Source organism: Athene cunicularia (genome assembly GCF_003259725.1).
Source record: "Athene cunicularia isolate RWA chromosome 7 unlocalized genomic scaffold, athCun1 chr7_part1, whole genome shotgun sequence".
Lineage (NCBI taxonomy): Eukaryota > Metazoa > Chordata > Aves > Strigiformes > Strigidae > Athene > Athene cunicularia.
The window spans coordinates 10,108,451-10,126,428 of NW_020799107.1; the positions used below are offsets into that span (position 1 = coordinate 10,108,451).

At 39.9% G+C, this 17,978-nt stretch overlaps 1 protein-coding gene across 10 annotated transcripts in view; it reads right to left on the bottom strand.

Annotated features, from left to right (window-relative positions):
* Window positions 1-17,978, bottom strand: part of AGAP1 (ArfGAP with GTPase domain, ankyrin repeat and PH domain 1) — a 355,685-nt gene that overhangs the window by 186,735 nt on the left and 150,972 nt on the right. For all 10 annotated transcript variants that reach the window (XM_026852146.1, XM_026852141.1, XM_026852139.1 and 7 more), the window contains one exon: window positions 10,517-10,644. In XM_026852146.1, coding sequence (XP_026707947.1) covers window positions 10,517-10,644 — 128 coding nt within the window. The remainder of the gene's footprint in view (window positions 1-10,516; window positions 10,645-17,978) is intronic.

Here is a 17,978-nt window from a genome sequence, read left to right on the forward strand (position 1 = left end):
CCTCCGGGGAGGCACCAGCAGCATGATGGGACTTTTCACACGCTCCTTGGAGGTCAGCATAGGGATCAGGATCTCAGGCTGCAAGCAGTCAAGAGAAAACCTCTGAAGGAAAACCAAGCAAGCAGGAGACAATCTTTTATATCATCCAGTTGAAGTCTCTTTTAATGTTTTCAAGTCCTCTTGTGATTCTTCCAGCTTTTCCAATATTTTTTTTTTTTAAACTTCAAGAAGCAAAGGACAAAAAGGAAGAAGCATGAGACAAGCCGCTCATGTTTGGGCTGAAGTGCTCACCAATGCAGGCAGAAATCCAGGATCACCACTTCTGAAAGTCACTGTTTCTCTGTAAACAACAACATGCTCATTTCTGTGTGACAAAATAGGATTGACAATATAGCAAATGAGCTTTCTGATGGAGAAAATTCTCTTCCCCTCTTTATAGCTATATATGCATATATATCTATCTCTATATATCTATATATATATCTATATCTCTCTCTCTCTCTCTCTCTCTCTCTATCTCTCTCTATATATATATATATATATATATATATATATATATATTTATATGCCATTAAATTTCCTCTTCCCTTCGTTCGGGCTGAATTGGCAAAGACTGGCTGTCAGGAAGCCAGAGGTAAGGGTACTGAAAGCAACAGAGGATCTGGAAAAAGTTTTTCTACAACACTTTCAAGTACCCACAGGAAGTAGCAAGCAGAATTTGGACAAGATGCAAGTATATAAAACAAAGGAGATGGAAGAATGAGAACTAAAATGGTAATTTTTAGTGTCCTAACAGAGAGCAATAACACTGGGGAGATAAGCTGGACAACCTGGGAAGACCTTAATTTATACCCTGCATTTGCTTTCCCTTTCTCTATGGCACCTTGCTGAGACACCAAGTAACAAACCAAACAGAGAGAAGAGTAAATGCCCTGCATGAAGACACACTGAGCCTGTGGAGGTCAGAAATTACCTCTCCAAAGAAACACAGGAAGGACTCTTAAATGAAAAACAGTCATGAAAAAAACATGTACCTAGGATAGTCAAAGTGATTGACCAAAGTCTGCCGAAGTTCAAAGAGCCAAAGACTTTGAAAAGGAGTACTCAGACCACCGGGCATGTCAGAGATTAGGAGGGTGGTATGGAAGCCTTAAAACATGGCTGACAAATAAGATATAGACAGTGAACATCTGGAAACGCAACAACTGTAAAATAGCATTAGGAAAGGAGACCAAAGAGGCTGGTGTGAAGAAATGGCTTTCAGACTAGAGTGGTGAGGACCACCTGAACTAAACCAGGGTAGGGAAAATGAGGGAGAAGAAAATCTAAGGAAGCAACCATTAATGGGAAAAGGTACTGAACACATTTAAAACTATGCAGATGCAAGGCTCACATGAAGAGAAAAAGAGATGACAGTAAGTTATGAAGATGGTGAAGAAAGATCACAACAGGGTGATGCCTCAAAACACCTAGAAGAAGCCTCTTCTACAGAAAGGAGAGGAAAAAGGCAAGAAGATTCAGATGTTGTACACTGATGACAGGATTTGAACCACAAGCTCCTGAAAATAAAAGGATGCAGCTATGTTCTGTTTCATAATACTGATCAATTTGATAACTATGCACCGCCATCTTTTTTCAACTAGAACTAACAAGTTTCTACCCTAAGAGCCTACTTCCCAGACAGAGCACATAAAGGATTCCATAAAATTTTACCTTTTTGACCTTTTGTCATCTTATAACATAATTTTATACTTTTTGCAGTGAAGCACTAACTCCTAGATTTTTAAGTTATTTATTTTCCAGGAGTGAGCAACTCCTAAAGGAAAACACATACATGTTGGGCATTCTAGTCCCCAAAGACAAATGTTCCTATAAAGACAGCTTCTACAGAAAGTCATGCAGGTAATGTTTCTCTTCACATATACTAACCTCACTGGATTTCCAACTTTGTAAATAAAATTCTGAAGTGGCTTCAAAATAAGCTTTGTCAAATCTACTGGCTGAAAAAAAATAAGCTATTTCAATAAAAGACTTAAAAGTAAAAAACTCTGAGGCTTCCACAGACTCAGAGCATGGCTACCAATTCTAAACAAGCTCCAACTCCTACTGAGGGTGCCAACAATTAACAAACATATAAAACTATATAGCTGCTCTGAAATACCTCAACAGAGAGAGTGGGTTTGACAAGAGCAGGCTCAGACATGACTTCCAAGTTACAGCCTGCACAGACAGGGGCAATGAAAAATGCAACCAGACAAGCACTTGGTAACTATAATCTTGGTAACATCTGAACCTTATGTGCTGTTGAAGGAAATAAAGCATGGCAAGTGGTCTCGGTCAGGTTGTCCGCTTGCACCAAATATAAGTCTAGAGATTTTGTCATATTAAGATTGTAAAGAGCAGTTTCCTGCCATCGGTATGGAAGCATTTAATAACAAGTTCACTGGAGTGAAGTACAGAATTTAGGACACATGGCAATAACTATAATTCACAGAAATTAATGTTTGTCCCAAGTCACAAAAATCAAGTCAGTGTATCTAAAGAAGAACCTTCCTTACCACACATGTAACCCAACACGTGTTATATATAAAGCCACTTGCTGACTGTAGACAAACTGGTCAAATTTGTGGCAGTCAAAACCAATCAAATAAGCACTAAAACCTGTTGGGATGCTACACAGCTTAACATTATTTACACAACCAAGTTTTTCCACTAAGCTGCTCTCAAGTCTTGGATGTACCTGAGACGTCAGCATAAAGGGCCATTTCTGAGTCACTGCTCTAACCAGAGTCATGGCAGTAGGGACAGAGGTCAACCAACTGGGCAGGGAAACTGTGAGCTCCAGTAGAACCATTTGCATAGCTACATCCCTGTTTGGCCTCCTTGGTTGACAGATTCTCCTGTCCTCATTAAGGCAGCATGCCCACTCTGAAACAGTACAACCTTGTCTTTCCTTCCTGCTAGGAAGATACACAGCCTGATGGTAGTCAATGAACTTCAGCACACTGTTAGAGAAAACCCTGCAAGTCTTTCACTTCAGGGCTATGTTATTTCTAGAACATACCTTGTATAAATGGCCAATGCTCCATTTACAGAAATGTTTACCTTCAGCATCTATACAGGTTTCTAGCTTTGTTGCCACACAGACAGACGCTGTGAAAAACTCAAGGTCATGGCACTAAGCACAAATTTAGCAGAATATTGTCACTACACTGTTACCAGACAACAACTCAGATGAAGCTATCAACCTGACATAACTTGACCAAACAGGTCCTTTCAGTTACCTCAAAGGTAGATACTGCCAATGAAAGTGTTAAAGCCTGTAATGAGATTCCTGCTGGTACTTCACAAAAACCCCCGAACTTTGTACACAATGTCCACAGTTCTGTTCAGAAAAAGGACCGAACCAAGTCAAATCACATACTTGGAAAGCTTTTATGTATTTCAGGTTTCCTTAGTAAACAAACTGGTGGGTAATTTACCTGGTGTAACAGGAGCTCAGCAGTGATTTGCATTAAGAAAAGGTTTGGCTTAACCTCATAATTGCAAGAAGCATGTTCCTGTCTGGCCCATTATACAAAGAAGGCAAAATATTCACCTTACATAAATTATCTTGTATTGCCAAATGGTTCATAAGGCTTACACAGTACAAATCTAAGGCCAAACCACCAAATGAAACCATAAGGAAAATAAAGCTGATATTTTTCTGCTTGATAAGTAACCCGATACACTTATCAATAATAGAGTCAATGTTTTTTTCTGCTCTTCCTATTTATCAGGATGTCCCCTAGAAAAATAATCTCTTAACCACTGCTTGAGGAGAAAATTAAGGCAGCAGGTCCTACTTCTGAAACAGGCAAGATATCCCCAGAGCTTCAGGGAGCCTGGAAATTTTGAAATAAAGCAAGCCTTGATCAAAAGCACGGATTACATACCCTATGACAGAACGCACTTGGTGCCTGCACCTTCTGTTCTTTGGGAAAGCAGGGAAAAGCATATTTCTGTAGAAACACAGAAGCCTCATGGAAAATTCTTTAGTCAGGACACATTTTTCTCTGCCCACTTGTGTACAATTTTTCTCTTGAAAGTCACATTATCTCAGCCTTTCATCTGAAAACACTATAGGTGGGAGTCCAATTTATTCAAGGGATTTTGGTGATATACAGCCACATATCCAAAGGCAGATCAAGGAGGAAAACTGTTTAGTTGTTTCCTCAGCAAAAGCCAGAAAGCTTTGAGCAAGCTGCTGTGGAATACAAATTTGACAGCACATTAAAAACCTAGGTCCAGATAAACGACTCCAGAGATTTCAACAAGTCTAGCCCTCCACACTAAAACCAAATTGTCTTGTAATTATTGTATTATTTTCCTTTATTTAGCAGTTCAACCTCATCCTTCACAACATATTAGAACCTGTCCATCTCAGGAGCTTTTACCTTTTCTCATTGTAACAGTAAAGTAGAGGAAAGAGCAGTTCTGTCCTAAGAGACAGACCAAATAATACCAAGAGAATCTGAAGACAAATTAAGCTGGCACATTCAAAAAATATCATTTCAATGAAATTGCTAATAACATTTAATTAACCAAATGTGACAATCGACATTAGGCACTGTCTTGCATAATATCCATCTCTTTAAATTGGAGAGACATGGATTTGATGGATGGACTACTCAGTGGATAAGGAATTGGCTGGATGGTCGCACTCAAAGAGTTGTGGTCAATGGCTTGATGTCCAAGTGGAGAGCAGTGATGAGTGGTGTCCTCAGGGGTGGATGCTGGGACTGGAGCTGTTTAACATCTTTGTTGGTGACAGACAGTGGGATCTAGTGCACCTTCAGCAAGTTCTCCAATGAAATCGAGCTGTGTGGTATGATGACACGCTGGAGGGAAGGGATGTGCCATCCAGAGGGACCTGGATGGGCTGGAGAGGTGGGACCATGTGAACCTCATGGAGTTCAACAAGGCCAAGTGCAAGGTCCTGCACATGGGTTGGGGCAGCCCCAAGCACAAATACAGGCTGGGTGAGGAGTGGAATGAGAGCAGCCCCAAGGACAAGGATTTGGGGGTATTGATGGATGGAAAACTATGAGCCAGCAATGTGTGCTCACTGCCCAGAAAGCCAACCGTGTCCTGGGCTGCATCCAGAGCAGTGTGGGCAGCAGGGCAAGGGAGGGGATTCTCCCCCTCTGCTCCGCTCTTGTGAGACCCCCCCTGCAGTGCTGTGTCCAGTTCTGGGGGCACCAACAGCAGAAGGACACGGACCTGTTTGAGAGGGTCAAGAGGGGCCCATGAAGATGAACAAGGGGGTAGAGCCCTCTGAGGACAGGCTGAGAGAGCTGGGCATGTTCAGCTGGAGAAGGCTCCGGGGGGACCTTATAGCGGCCTTCCAGTACTGAAAGGGGCTACAGGAAAGGTGGGGAGGGACTCTTGATCAGGGAGGGTAAGGATGGGATGAAGGTTAACAGTTCTAAACTGGAAGAGGGGAGACTGAGATTAGATGTAATGAAGAAATTCCCTGTGAGGGCAGTGAGGCCCTGGCACAGGTTACCCAGAGAAGCTGTGGCTGCCCCCTCCCTGTAAGGGTTCAAGGACAGGTTGGACGGGGCTTTGGGCAACCTGGGCTAGTGGAAGGTGTCCCTGCCCATGGCAGGGGTTGGAACTAGATGATCATTTAGGTCCCTTCCAAGCCAAACCATTTCTATGATTCTATGAATAATACAGTGGCAGAAACATCATTATGAACTAGAAAAATCTAAGAAGATTAAGGGACCTTAGAAAGGAAAAGGTAAAAACAGGCCTAACAAAAACTAACACAAGAATGTCACTGTGGTCCTGTGAAGATAAAGAAAGGAGGAAACAGTACAACAACAGATCCACTAAATTTTAACATCCAAATTCTGGAGAATGCACTTCTGTATATGTGTACAGTGTGTGTGAAACTACGTACATGCATGAAGGGGAAAATATACACATATACACATATATAAAATGCTTATTTTAAATAAATGAGATTCTTTATAAATACTCTGTAAATACGAAAGAATTATAACATATGTTGCAATGGTATTAAATACTGTTTTCCCATTTCTTTTAGTTTTTGTTTTGCAATTACATGAAAAAGCAGAAGGAAAAGCTAGTTAAGCAGCACAGCATCTTCTTCATTCGAGTGCCCAAAATATTACAACAGAGTATTTCATTCCCAATGACCCCCACTATAAATAAGATAATTGTACCCTACTATTTAGTGCTTAACCATAATCAGGTCTCATATACAGTAAAATAATGGATGATTAAGCTGACTGCACTTTGCTTTTAATAGTTTAATTTACATATTTAGACAATCACATTGTAGTAAAAACTTTATGGAGGCATAGTGCAAGCATAAATAATGCATCTTTACAGATTTGCAGCAGGTAGTAGGGAGCAAGCTTGTGTGTCAGCCATACTTAAGCTGCATTTCAGTAAAATGTATGTTAAGCTCCACATTCTCCTCGTGTATAATGCGAATCTTCTAGAAGAGTGACACTGCTGACCAGTAAGCACATTTCTTTGCACTGCAGTCTACATGCCATTTTGTAGGTGACTTTACATGGTAGCATCACTACTCAGGTAATATTTTTAAACTCAGAGTACAGAAGGTGTGGTGTCTAAGGTCCCTTTTGGGCAGAATACATGTGCAAGCAGACATGGAAACATGGTGCCATTGCAGTTCCCCTCTCACAGCATAATTCCTGTACTCTCCCACAGCACATTTCTTGTTGATGGCCAAAGTAAAAAGACCTATCCCAAGATGGCCTGTGGCTGATAACAGGCCTTCAATACACTGAAGGACACTTCCTCCTCTCAAAACAACTCAGTCTATCTCTTGAAGTGTTCAGAAAAAATAGAAGGTGAGTTGATGACTGAAGTACTTCTCAATGCATCATACAGATTGTTTCCTAGCAGAATACAAGCAATATTGCACCATCCTTCTTGTTGACAGAGTATACAATAGTTCTGTCCATCACAAATCATGAATGTTAACCCTGGATTAGAGAGTAAAATTCTTTGCATGCATTCTGTACTGCCCTGAAAGCCATCATATGTATGTGATGTGCTTGCACCAAGTATTACTGACTCTGTCTGTCAAAGGTTACCAAGTAAAAGCCTCACCTTGACTGATAAACATGCATTATAAAAAAAAAAAAAGTCAGAGAAGGAAAACATTAGCAGCACTGACTGCAAGCACAAATGGATATTGGAATAGGAAGCATCTCATTCTGCAAAACAGGTCTCTGGAAATACGTAAGCAAACAAGTGTAAACATACTGGAGAACATTTTCTGGAATGGGACGTTACCTAGGTGTTTACCACCTGGGACTACTGGACACAAGCATCCAAATACACAAGTCTTTCACCATCTGAAAACTGAAACTACTGGGTGGAGAAGCACTTGTTGGTTTTAAGCCTTAGAATTTCCCCCAAGGTATGCTAAGGATTAGAATGAGTAGGATGACACCTTTTTCTTTTTTTATTTCTCTAAAGCCTAAGCTTTTGACTGTACAGTCATGTAGACTTTGCAAGAGTTAGATCACCAGAGTGATCTGACCAGAAAAGTAACAATATCCCCCTTTATTTGAAGTGATCTGTGTCACCACTACTTCTGAAGGCCTTCACTCCTGTGGAGAATGCAAGTGGCAGGACACTGTAATGATAACATTTTTGATTCATGGAGGAAATATTGAGTGAAACATCATTACGTCAAAACAGATGTTCTAACGGGTGAGACACCAGCCAAGATCAGAGATGGTAAATCTTCCCCCAGATCATTTTAAATTTGGAATTGCAGTTGCAAAGTTATTTTAAGTCTAGGATAAGGATTCAGCTTCCTTTCATTAAAGAGATTTATGGCCTATACTTTTAGGCATGACATCAGTCTCAGAAGACAGACATCTTTGATTGGTGTTGCAACTGCCCCATTTGATATTTATGCCAGCTGGTAAAGGCAGTAAAGAACATTTTTTCATTTTTACTGAAACATAAGATTGTAGGGATCCTTATCACAAAAGCTACCTTGTCTTGATTTCCCCAAACAGTCCTTATCACTGGCAAGAAGTCTGCTGCATAGGTGAAGTGCTTGTCTAGAATTTGATATTGGCTGTTGGCTTCCAAACTAGACTGGGGTAGGAAACTGGTGAGAAACTAGATATTTGATGTTCTTCATCAAACAAGCTTCATTAACAAAAATGGTGATCACAACTGTGTTGGAGAACAGCTTGCAGAGAGCAAGGCCATGGGTCTCTGCAGAAGCTGATTGCAGCCATCTGAGGTAAACAAAGGAAAAAACCCAGGGTACAGTTATGCTAACAAAGGTACAAAATGGCCTTGAGTGTGACAGTAAACAACCTTGGGAAAGAAAGCAGGCCAGAAGAAGGAAGGTGACATGCCTGAAATGCCACAAGGGGCTGGGATGTTATAATGTAGCCTTTTACATGTATCCAATAGATTTGTGAGTAGTATGCATGATTATTGTAGAGTTCTTATATAAGGTGTGATTTCTTTAAATAAAGTTGAAGCTTGCTCTATCATTCACATTGAATCGGCTGCTTGCTTCCTCCGCCTGCCACACAACTGCTTTAAGACAATGCAAAACATACGAGATGCAGCTGTCAAAGACTGGATTGTACAAAGCATTATCTATCATTGGAAAGTCTTGAAAAAACTATATATTCATTAGCAGACTGAGTAAACTCGGTTGTTCTTGGATTCAAGAGTAAGGCGAGTACTGGAATTGATGCCATTTGTTCTCCACATTTCAGTGACAGCACGTTTTCTCTTTCACCATGGACTAGGACAGCTCTCAGATAGCCTCTCCAGGCACCATAATTCCTCTTGGTCTAGAAGTATGAATATACACAATTGCCAGGAGTAAACTGGAAGAAAAGCACTCTGGAAGTTCCAAGCACTTGTGGCAATGAACTGGTCAGCCAGAGTGGCTGAGGAAACCTGGTCAGTGTCACATGCAACAAGAAAGGGGAGAACATCTTCCATATGAGGAACTTGTACTTCACCACAAGGTGCCAGGGTTCTTCAGAAGTGTCATGTACCTTAGCACCCACTTTACAAAGGGAAGTCTGAACTTCAGCATTTTCTTTTGGCGTAACCAGCAAAAGTGAGAGTCACAGTCTGAGGTCAGTATCTGGACTCAGCTCAAGGCAGAACATCTCACAGCAAAGACCTATGAGACCAAACTGGCATCTGCATCTTTAGAGTTAACCCAACAGTGGAAGTACCCACTAGGGCACAGAAGGGAACCAGTCACTATGACCACAGAACCACCAGAGCCTTCATCCTGTGGTATAAATCTAAACAGAGTGCTTTCAGAAGACAGTAACATGTCAAATTTAAGAGAAAAAAACAAACACAAAAAAACACCAACAAAAAAACAAACCAAAACCAACAACAAAATCTTTTCCCCAAAGGTGCAACACTTCTTTGCTATACCGCTTTTTGCCAAAAAGCGGACATCCTCTGTGTGGGAGAAAGGTCTATAGATAAAACAAAACCTCACATGGGTGGCTTATAAGACATTGGCATATTACTGACTTTGGACTGAAAAACATGCCAGGAGAGCTGGTGGATATCAGACATTTTAGACTTGCTATAGTGGCAATCAGGAAACCAGGCCACAGCTCTGGCCACAGGCTGTAAGGGTCAAAATGATGGCCCTGTAACATCCATTTGCTGCAAGAGAGAGAGAGCACAGTGGGAACACAATCTGCCTGGCTGCAAAGGTCTTGGATCTCAATGATAGAACTTACATACATACTAACTGTGAATGTACATGGAGATTATCACTTGACACTAGAAAACAAAGATACCAAGGAAGGGTATTCACAATGGAAATACAGGAGAGAAGAGTGTGTTAACATATGCCAGTAAAAACTGTGCAAGTTAGAAAATTCTGGTATTAACTGTGTGTTTCCAAAGATACCATCAAGGACACCAGACTTTCCTGCCATACATTAAGGTAGCATGTTGTTTGTACATGTAGTATCTACAAGTCAACAGCAACATATAACACTATGTCATTAAAGGGGAATCATTTTAATTGAACATTACAGAGACGGGCAATTACAATTGTACACAGTGCTTACAGATGTAAAATTCTAGCAAGCTAGCCACTGAGATACACCAGCTATTATCACTCAGCACACAACTGAATGAGAAAAATAACCAAAACCATAGTGAGGTAATTTTAAAACACAGTACAGCAAATCCTGCTATCATAACAACTGGTCTACTCAGAACAGCAGGCTGCTGGGCATAAATCACTATGATCAAAGATGGCTTTAAATCCAAACTATTTTACTGCAGTGGTTTCTTGAAACAAAGTCAAGCCAATTAAAAAAAAAAAATGCTTCAAACTACAGATCACTGATATCTTTCAAAAAAAAAAAAGCAGCAAAAAGAGCACTAGCATTAAATGAAAAGCAACCTATCAGTTCCTTTTTCAAGTATTCACTGCAGTCTGTACCTGGCTGATATGTACGGCAGAAACCTGGGCAGAACACACGGATGAGTGGCTTGGAGAGTTTGGTAGAGATTTGCAGGGTCCAATTGAGAGCTGCTGCTTCTTCCGCGTTGCAACAATCTTCTGAGCAACTGAAGAAAAACAAAACATACCAGCATGTAAGCTATCGTACACATTTGGAAAACACACTATATCAAAAATATGCAGAACACACCATGCACAAAACAGGTTTTCCATTACCAAAGCTGGTTCCAAAAATGTATTGCAATACATCCAAATAAGGTAACAGATGCTGATTTTCCACAATATGTTCCATGTGAGACTCCAGCTCTGTTCTCCACATGGATGAAATGGTCCCAGAACTCTCACTCCACCAGGTGAGCACCCGAGAGCCAGTAACATCCAAGCAGAAGGGGAAAAGGCAGGTATAGAAGTCACAAAAACCAATACCAGGAATACCATTACAAGTCCACTGTATGCTTATAATACCTCAAAGCTGATGTTAGCACACATTTTTTGTTCTTCTTTGGGATGATCTCCTTGCAGACAGAAGATAAGTATGCGTAACACTTTCTAGCGATCTAGTTCAAATGCATCAGTGCTGTTTACTAGTCGGATCCTGGAAGGTATCCTACCTCAGAGAATGAGCGTTCATTAGGAAAGCTATCACCCCCAGTCCAAGCAGGTTTAGTTTACATGAAGGTGTATACTCTCTGTGGCTGAGGAGTAAGGTGGACTTTTCTTAATTACTGCACCAGGACAACCAGTTTTGGAAACCAGAAGTTTAAAGCATTTGAAATAAATAATAATTGGAATAATAAAACTGATAAAGGGTCTCTGACAGAATACCTGGATTAGTGGTGCCATACATCCCATCCCATTCAAATTCGTTATGGACAGTAGCTCTATCATAATTTCTAGCTTTAGCATTTGTTACTTAGCAGCACTAGCACAGCTGGAAAATTACAAATTTATTTTGCAATGTATTAAGAAATTTTCTTCAACTTGTAAAGAAAAGCAGCATTTATTAAACAGATAAAAGGATCAGAGTCATTAACACCTCTATATACAGCTTAGCAGACTCATAATAAAAAATGGAAACAGAGCTGATCTGAAATGCAGCAACTTCCACATCTCTAATTTTTCAATTTAAAAAAATCAAACTATTTCAAAAATTAGTTCCGTGATACACTAGAAATTCAGCTCATTCTGTTATTCAGCTAAAGCCTTTGAAAGGACTCTTTTTAGGTCATAAATACTTACAAACAAAAGCCTTTACATTTGTTGCCTACATTTTGGGTCACAAATTAAAAAGTAACCAAAATTTCAGCCTTCACAGAGACTAGTGTAGTGGCTAATCAAAAATGGTACTAACTAAATTTAGCTTCCTTGCACACAGTGATCTTTCATTAAGTGAAGCATTTCATTCAACTTGTGCAAAGGAGTCTGTAGTCACTTGCATCGTCTCCACCAAAATCAGTGAGGCAGAATGGCAACAATTATTGGCATCTACTTAAAAAGTCACACAGAAACTTGGTGTAATTAAGCTAACAGCATTCAACCTGTCTTGTTCAGAAAATATAAAGAGATATTTAAGTAAATTCCAAGATTATTCTCCCTCAGTATGTTATAACAGACAGAGATATTGTTTAGCAGTGTAAGCGTACCATTTCTTCTCAAATGCAATTTTAATAACAAACTGGTCTGTGGCTTATGTTTTTCATGTAAATGAATGATGGCATAACCATGATTTAGTGAGAATACATTGTATAAAAAATGGCTCATATATATGAAGAAGCAGCTTCATTAGTTACATCCCACCTCCAATAGGCCTCTTATCATCCTGAAAGGATGATATCAATTAATTTATCTTCCCCTGGCATATTGATCATAACCTTCATCAGCTAATCATGTTTAAATTACAGAGGAATATCGTAGCACTCTGTCATTTCAGACCCATTGGTTTATTGATCTGGAGCCTGGAAAGCCATATATTAAAATATTTTAAAACACATTAGTGAATGCAGAGAGCAAACCGAAGGTCAGATTTTAACAAATGCACATGGATTTGTCTTCATCATATGCGGTAAAGATGTAAATTAAGACCAAAACTGAATTAAAACCACACATGAATGAAAACTACCTTCTCAGCAAAAGCTTCCACCCTCACATGGGAGAGGTAATTAGTCAAGGAAAATATTTACTTCTTTCCTTCAATCTGAATATAGGTGTGTTTGTAGCATCACATTAACATACATAATGCAGTCTGGCCAAATTATCACTCTAGGAAGGCACAAGGAAAAAAAGCCCAAGACAGTCTAAATTCACCCACTCAAACACACAACCGGAATGCTAGCTAAGTACTAGAAAAGCGGATGATAAAAAAGTAAGTTTTAAAAAGCACAAATTGTGTCTCTAGAAATGTGAAGAGTAATCCACAAAGCAGCTGGAAACGAAACCTTACACAGCGCAGTACAAAGGGTAACTTGTCCTGTGCACTGTAAAAACAGTAAAATTGCAGCAGAAGATCTAATGGTACCTACTTAAAATTGTGCTACAAATTCTAGAATAGACCATTTCTTAGCTCTTCCCTCTGTTAGAAAAATGATGTGCCCCCTAATGGAAATCCCCTTCTGAGCTGCCAAACCTTCCCAATTCCCCCTCCATTTCGGCAACAAGTCTAACATCCCCTGCCAGAGCATGATTCCTCCTGCCTCTCCCCTCTCTTCATTAGGCAACCTGCTTTCCTTTGAGACACCAAACAGTTTTTGCTTCTTTCACTGCAGTCATGTAGCCGTCACTCCATAATTAGATTGCATTCAGTATTCAAGTGCTCAGGGCTACTTGCCCTTGGATATGATGGTGATATGAGCTTCAGAAGTACCTAAAGGAGTACCCTGACCCTTCAAAGTTTGCAACATATGAAAGACATGACTGATCATCTGTGGGGCAATCGCTGGACTGTCAAAAGACCTACTGTGCTCTTTCTAAAGCTACCTTGAGAGAAGAGATGAAACCTAAATCTTGCCCATCAGAAGTCAATAAAAGGGGTTCAGCACACATCTCCTCAGCAGTGCTGCTGCAAATTCACATTTTCTACATCTTCTATTCCAGAGAAGAAAGCCCTGATATACACAAAACTTAAAATGGCTGGCACTGAAAACCCCACAGATCTGCTAATTCCTGCTGCTGACATCTTCAGACACAGTAGTTAGGAAGGAAAAAGCCCCACAGTTAAATGGTTTTGTAGCAAGAGAGAAATACACCATAATTATATGAACTAACACGAGATCCAGAGAGCAGCCATGCTATATTGCTTGTTCAGCCCAAAACCCATTTCTGTCATTACATCTTTGTTAGAACTCAAAGTGATCACCCATTAACTGCTTAGCAGTGGTAGACAAAATCCTTAAACCAAGATACTTTGTTTCCACAACTACAATTATATACAAATTCACACTGGATTCATAAGCAACTTTGTTAGAGTATATAAAAATGTATTCAAAAGCATTAATTATTTTTTTTTCCCCAAAAAGGCAGTACTGGCACCACAAGAGTTTAGGCAACTGAGTGATTATGTGGGACCTCTACTGAAAAACATACAATAAACATTGCTCTTGAGAAACGCTTGATGTAAGCTTGTGGCCATACGTAAACATCTTTTTGCTGTTAATTAAAGCCAGCTAGTCTACTCCATTGACCAATTTAAGGCTACTCAGAGTCAAAATCTTCAGATTAATATTGAAGTGCCTGTAATTGAAATGTCATCCCAGACGAAGCTGAACAATTAAAACAAACATTGTTCTATAAAGTGAGCAGAGATTGCAAGAAAACAGAAATATTTTTGCCGCAGAGCTTCCAGGCTCCATCCCATCCCAAAGCTGATTCGGTGCTTCTGAATTAACATAAATATACTTGCTAAGATATATTTCTAAAACAATGAATACTGACTTAATCTATGTGGCAGATATCAAAAATAACCAAGGTGGTGACAAGCATTTCAACTCCTTTTAAATATCAATTGTATTCTCTCTACTTTTATATGCTTAAGATATCAATTTCAGAGAGATTTTTATTGTAAGCCATCTATATGTAGTATGAAAAGCTAAACAAAAGTTATTTGCATAGTCAAGAACTCTTCTGCAAATAAACAGGGACATGCCAAGGATATTCAGAGTTATAAACCAGGAGAATTGATATTTAGCAAATATGTGGTCTTTGGGGAAGAATGATGCTTATTTTTTATACATTTAAACTTAATTTCATGTGCCAGAATGACTAGAAGCTGTATTTTGCTTTAAGGCCTTGTTAATTAAAAGCATGTGAAATTCCTGGCCTGCAAGATGAATAAAATGTCCAAGTTTGGAGAGAAAGCTCTTGACTTGAATGCCTCTTCTTCCATGCCTGACCTAGCTCACCAAAACAAAATTAACCTTCCCTCCCCCCTGCCACTTTCATCTCAAATGATACTTTTTGTTAGTCAAACCATTCATTCGTAAGCAGCCTCTACTAACTTCTCACCGAATCATTTGTTGGAAGGACCAGGAAAGCTCGGTGGTCTAGCAATCTCTGAGCTGTAAGGCAAGGCTTCTGCACTCCAGCTCAGCAGATCTGCATTACAAACCACCACTGTTTCCATTTGCACGTAGAAAAATGTTACCCGTATGTTAATTTTCACCAAAGCTCTCCTATTCCGCTCTCAGCGGCGTGGGGCTGACTATCAGAGGACTAAATTCACTCACGGGAGGAATAGCAGGTCACCTCCTCTCCCTGAAACCCAGAGCTGCGCCTCCATAATGAACCTACTCCTCTTTGTGCTCCGTTTAGGAGCTAATCACCATTAGAAATACTGTTGCCAGAGTAACTGCTCTGACAGAGTTGTCTTTCCTTGGTTCAAAGGGCTGTTCACATGTCAACTTCTTGTGCAGTGTGAGGCTGCTTTGGCAGGGGCAGCCAGGTCTCTCAAATCTCATTAGCACAGCTTCATTCAAGTATAAGGACAAGAAAGGCAGAGACCTGGGGGGAAAAGACTCCTCACAAGAAGTTCAAGACACAAGGTAAGACTGTCTCATCTAGCTCCACACCTCTTAAAACTGAAAACACAAAGGTACCTCTGCCTCACACAATAGGTGCCTTTAGGGAAACCCTCATCCAGCCTAAAACCTGATCTCTCCCCAGTTTAAGAGGGGTCCTGGAAAATGTCCGGAGGGATCAACAATCTGATCACTGCTCTCTTTCCCAAAAGACAGCAAATAGAGTTACCACTGCACCCTTTATGTTGGTTGTTTTTTTTTTTTTTAACCAAGGAACACTTGAAATAATAAAAGGAAAGACTCCAAGCATACGATACCTGTAACATCTGACAATATTTCCCTTCTCATCACCAGTACACAAGAGTACTGCATATTTAGGAGAAGCAATCTTCCCGAATCACCACTAATTTAAATTAAAATTGGTTTCTCATAAAAACACATATAAGACCATTTATCTCCACTGTGTGTCCGAATATGAGTAAACACCAGGTTCAGTTAAAACCTGGCACTTTGTGCAAAAGATGGGAATGGAAGAATTGTGCAGTAAATTTTCTTCCACTTATTGACAGACAGAAAATAGCTTTCAGCTGAAGTTGGAACATTCATGGCTGGCTGCAACACAACAGAAGGGACAAATACTCATGAATTTCTGTTTTAACTGCTGGGGAAAAAATACCCCAACCAAACCCTGAAAGTGTACACAAAATAACCTTCATATGAAAGATTACCTTTCTTCTTAAAACAGTGCTCTCCCCATACTCACAGATCACTTTGAATAACAAACACTGTATCTTTGTGAAAAGTCTCTGTTCAATTCACATCACTCACTAGTGATCTGTAAGGGATGAAGAATCAGTTTTAAATGAAACCCAAATATTCTTGCTAACATGAAAAGCCCAATCTCTGAAAATGAATGCTGGCTTTTCAAAATTCTGTGACAAATTTTAATTTTTGCAATCTTGTCAGGGTAACATTCAGGACAGTTAGTGATGTGATGCTTTTACAGCCCATGAAGAGATCTCTGCCTACAAAAAGTATGGTATATTAACCTTACTGCAACTGGTGCTCAACAAAATGCTTGGTAAGATGATAAAATGATAAGGAAGGCTAAGCAATATATGCACTGTACTACACTTTCAAAAAGGGCACACTCTCACTGTAAAGTCAAAGGTCACAGTGATATTTTTAAGCATGAGAAATATGTTTCATCACAAGGCTTACTCAAGAAATCTGACTATTTAAATGATAAAAATTGTGAAAAGTGAATTTTACACAAGCATGAGGTCAAAATATTTACTTAGTGCTGAAAATTGAGAGGAAGGGAAACAGTTTCAGAAACATCACAAAATTTGTCCCCCTCCATTTTCAGACACCGAGCGTGAGGACAACCGGGAACTCCACCACCCAGCTTGACCCCACCTTGCTGGCATCCCTTCTGGAGCCGATGTGCTCATCACTCGCTCCCTCCCCAGCTGGGTATCTGTGTTTGCCAGAGGCTGCAGTTGCTCGGGCACATCCCAGCGCTTTAGTGCCTGCACGCACAGCAGCCACAAGGCCTCCGCCAGCTGGTCTGAATGACATGCAGGGGAGAACACGCTCTTTTCCACATTTGAAAAGTAAAACTTTCCTGGTCGCTGCCTCATTCTTGCTGATGAACTAAGACTTGCATGGACTAATCCTTGCTTTTAAAAAGTATCTTACAGTATCAGTAGTAGTCACCATACTTTATTGCTGTAAATCCAACAGAACAGAGAAACTGATAGAGCAGAAAGCATCTCCAGCTAGCATCTCCAGCCAACAATACAAACATCAGGACACAAATACCATGAGACATACCTTGACTATTAATTCCTGCCTAAGCCCTGGCTCCTAAAAACATCCCAGTAACCTCAACAGACCTTGGTAGAAAGCAGGAGAGGGAAAGTGGAAGAAGTGTAACTAGTATAACTGATGTATCAACAAAATCATGGTTCATTAGATGAACAAAACCAATCTGCTTCTGCCCATAAGCCCTGCTGATGACCATTTATTTGTTTCATATGAAAGGCCCTGCCAAAGGAAAACACACTGTGGGAAGTTAAGATATATGGCAGTTTGCATTTTTACAGCAGCTGCATTTTAGCTTAATATTCCATGTTTACTGTAAGTGTTCAATAAAAATGAATTTATTCCACAACTACATATTACAGGCAAAGCAGCAATAACTACAAGAGCAAGCACTAACCACAAATGTTTCTGAATAAGGAAACATTACTGGAAGTATCCACTATTAAGGCAATTGTGCCTGTTATTTTAAATTCAATCAATTTTTTAGGCTAAACAACTTTTATACTTCTCCCTTTAAAAAAGCATAGCTTTTAACACAGAAACAAGTACTGGACTCCTATAGTATTTGGGCTTGGATGTATCAATTTCTCAAGCTACTTCCAAGG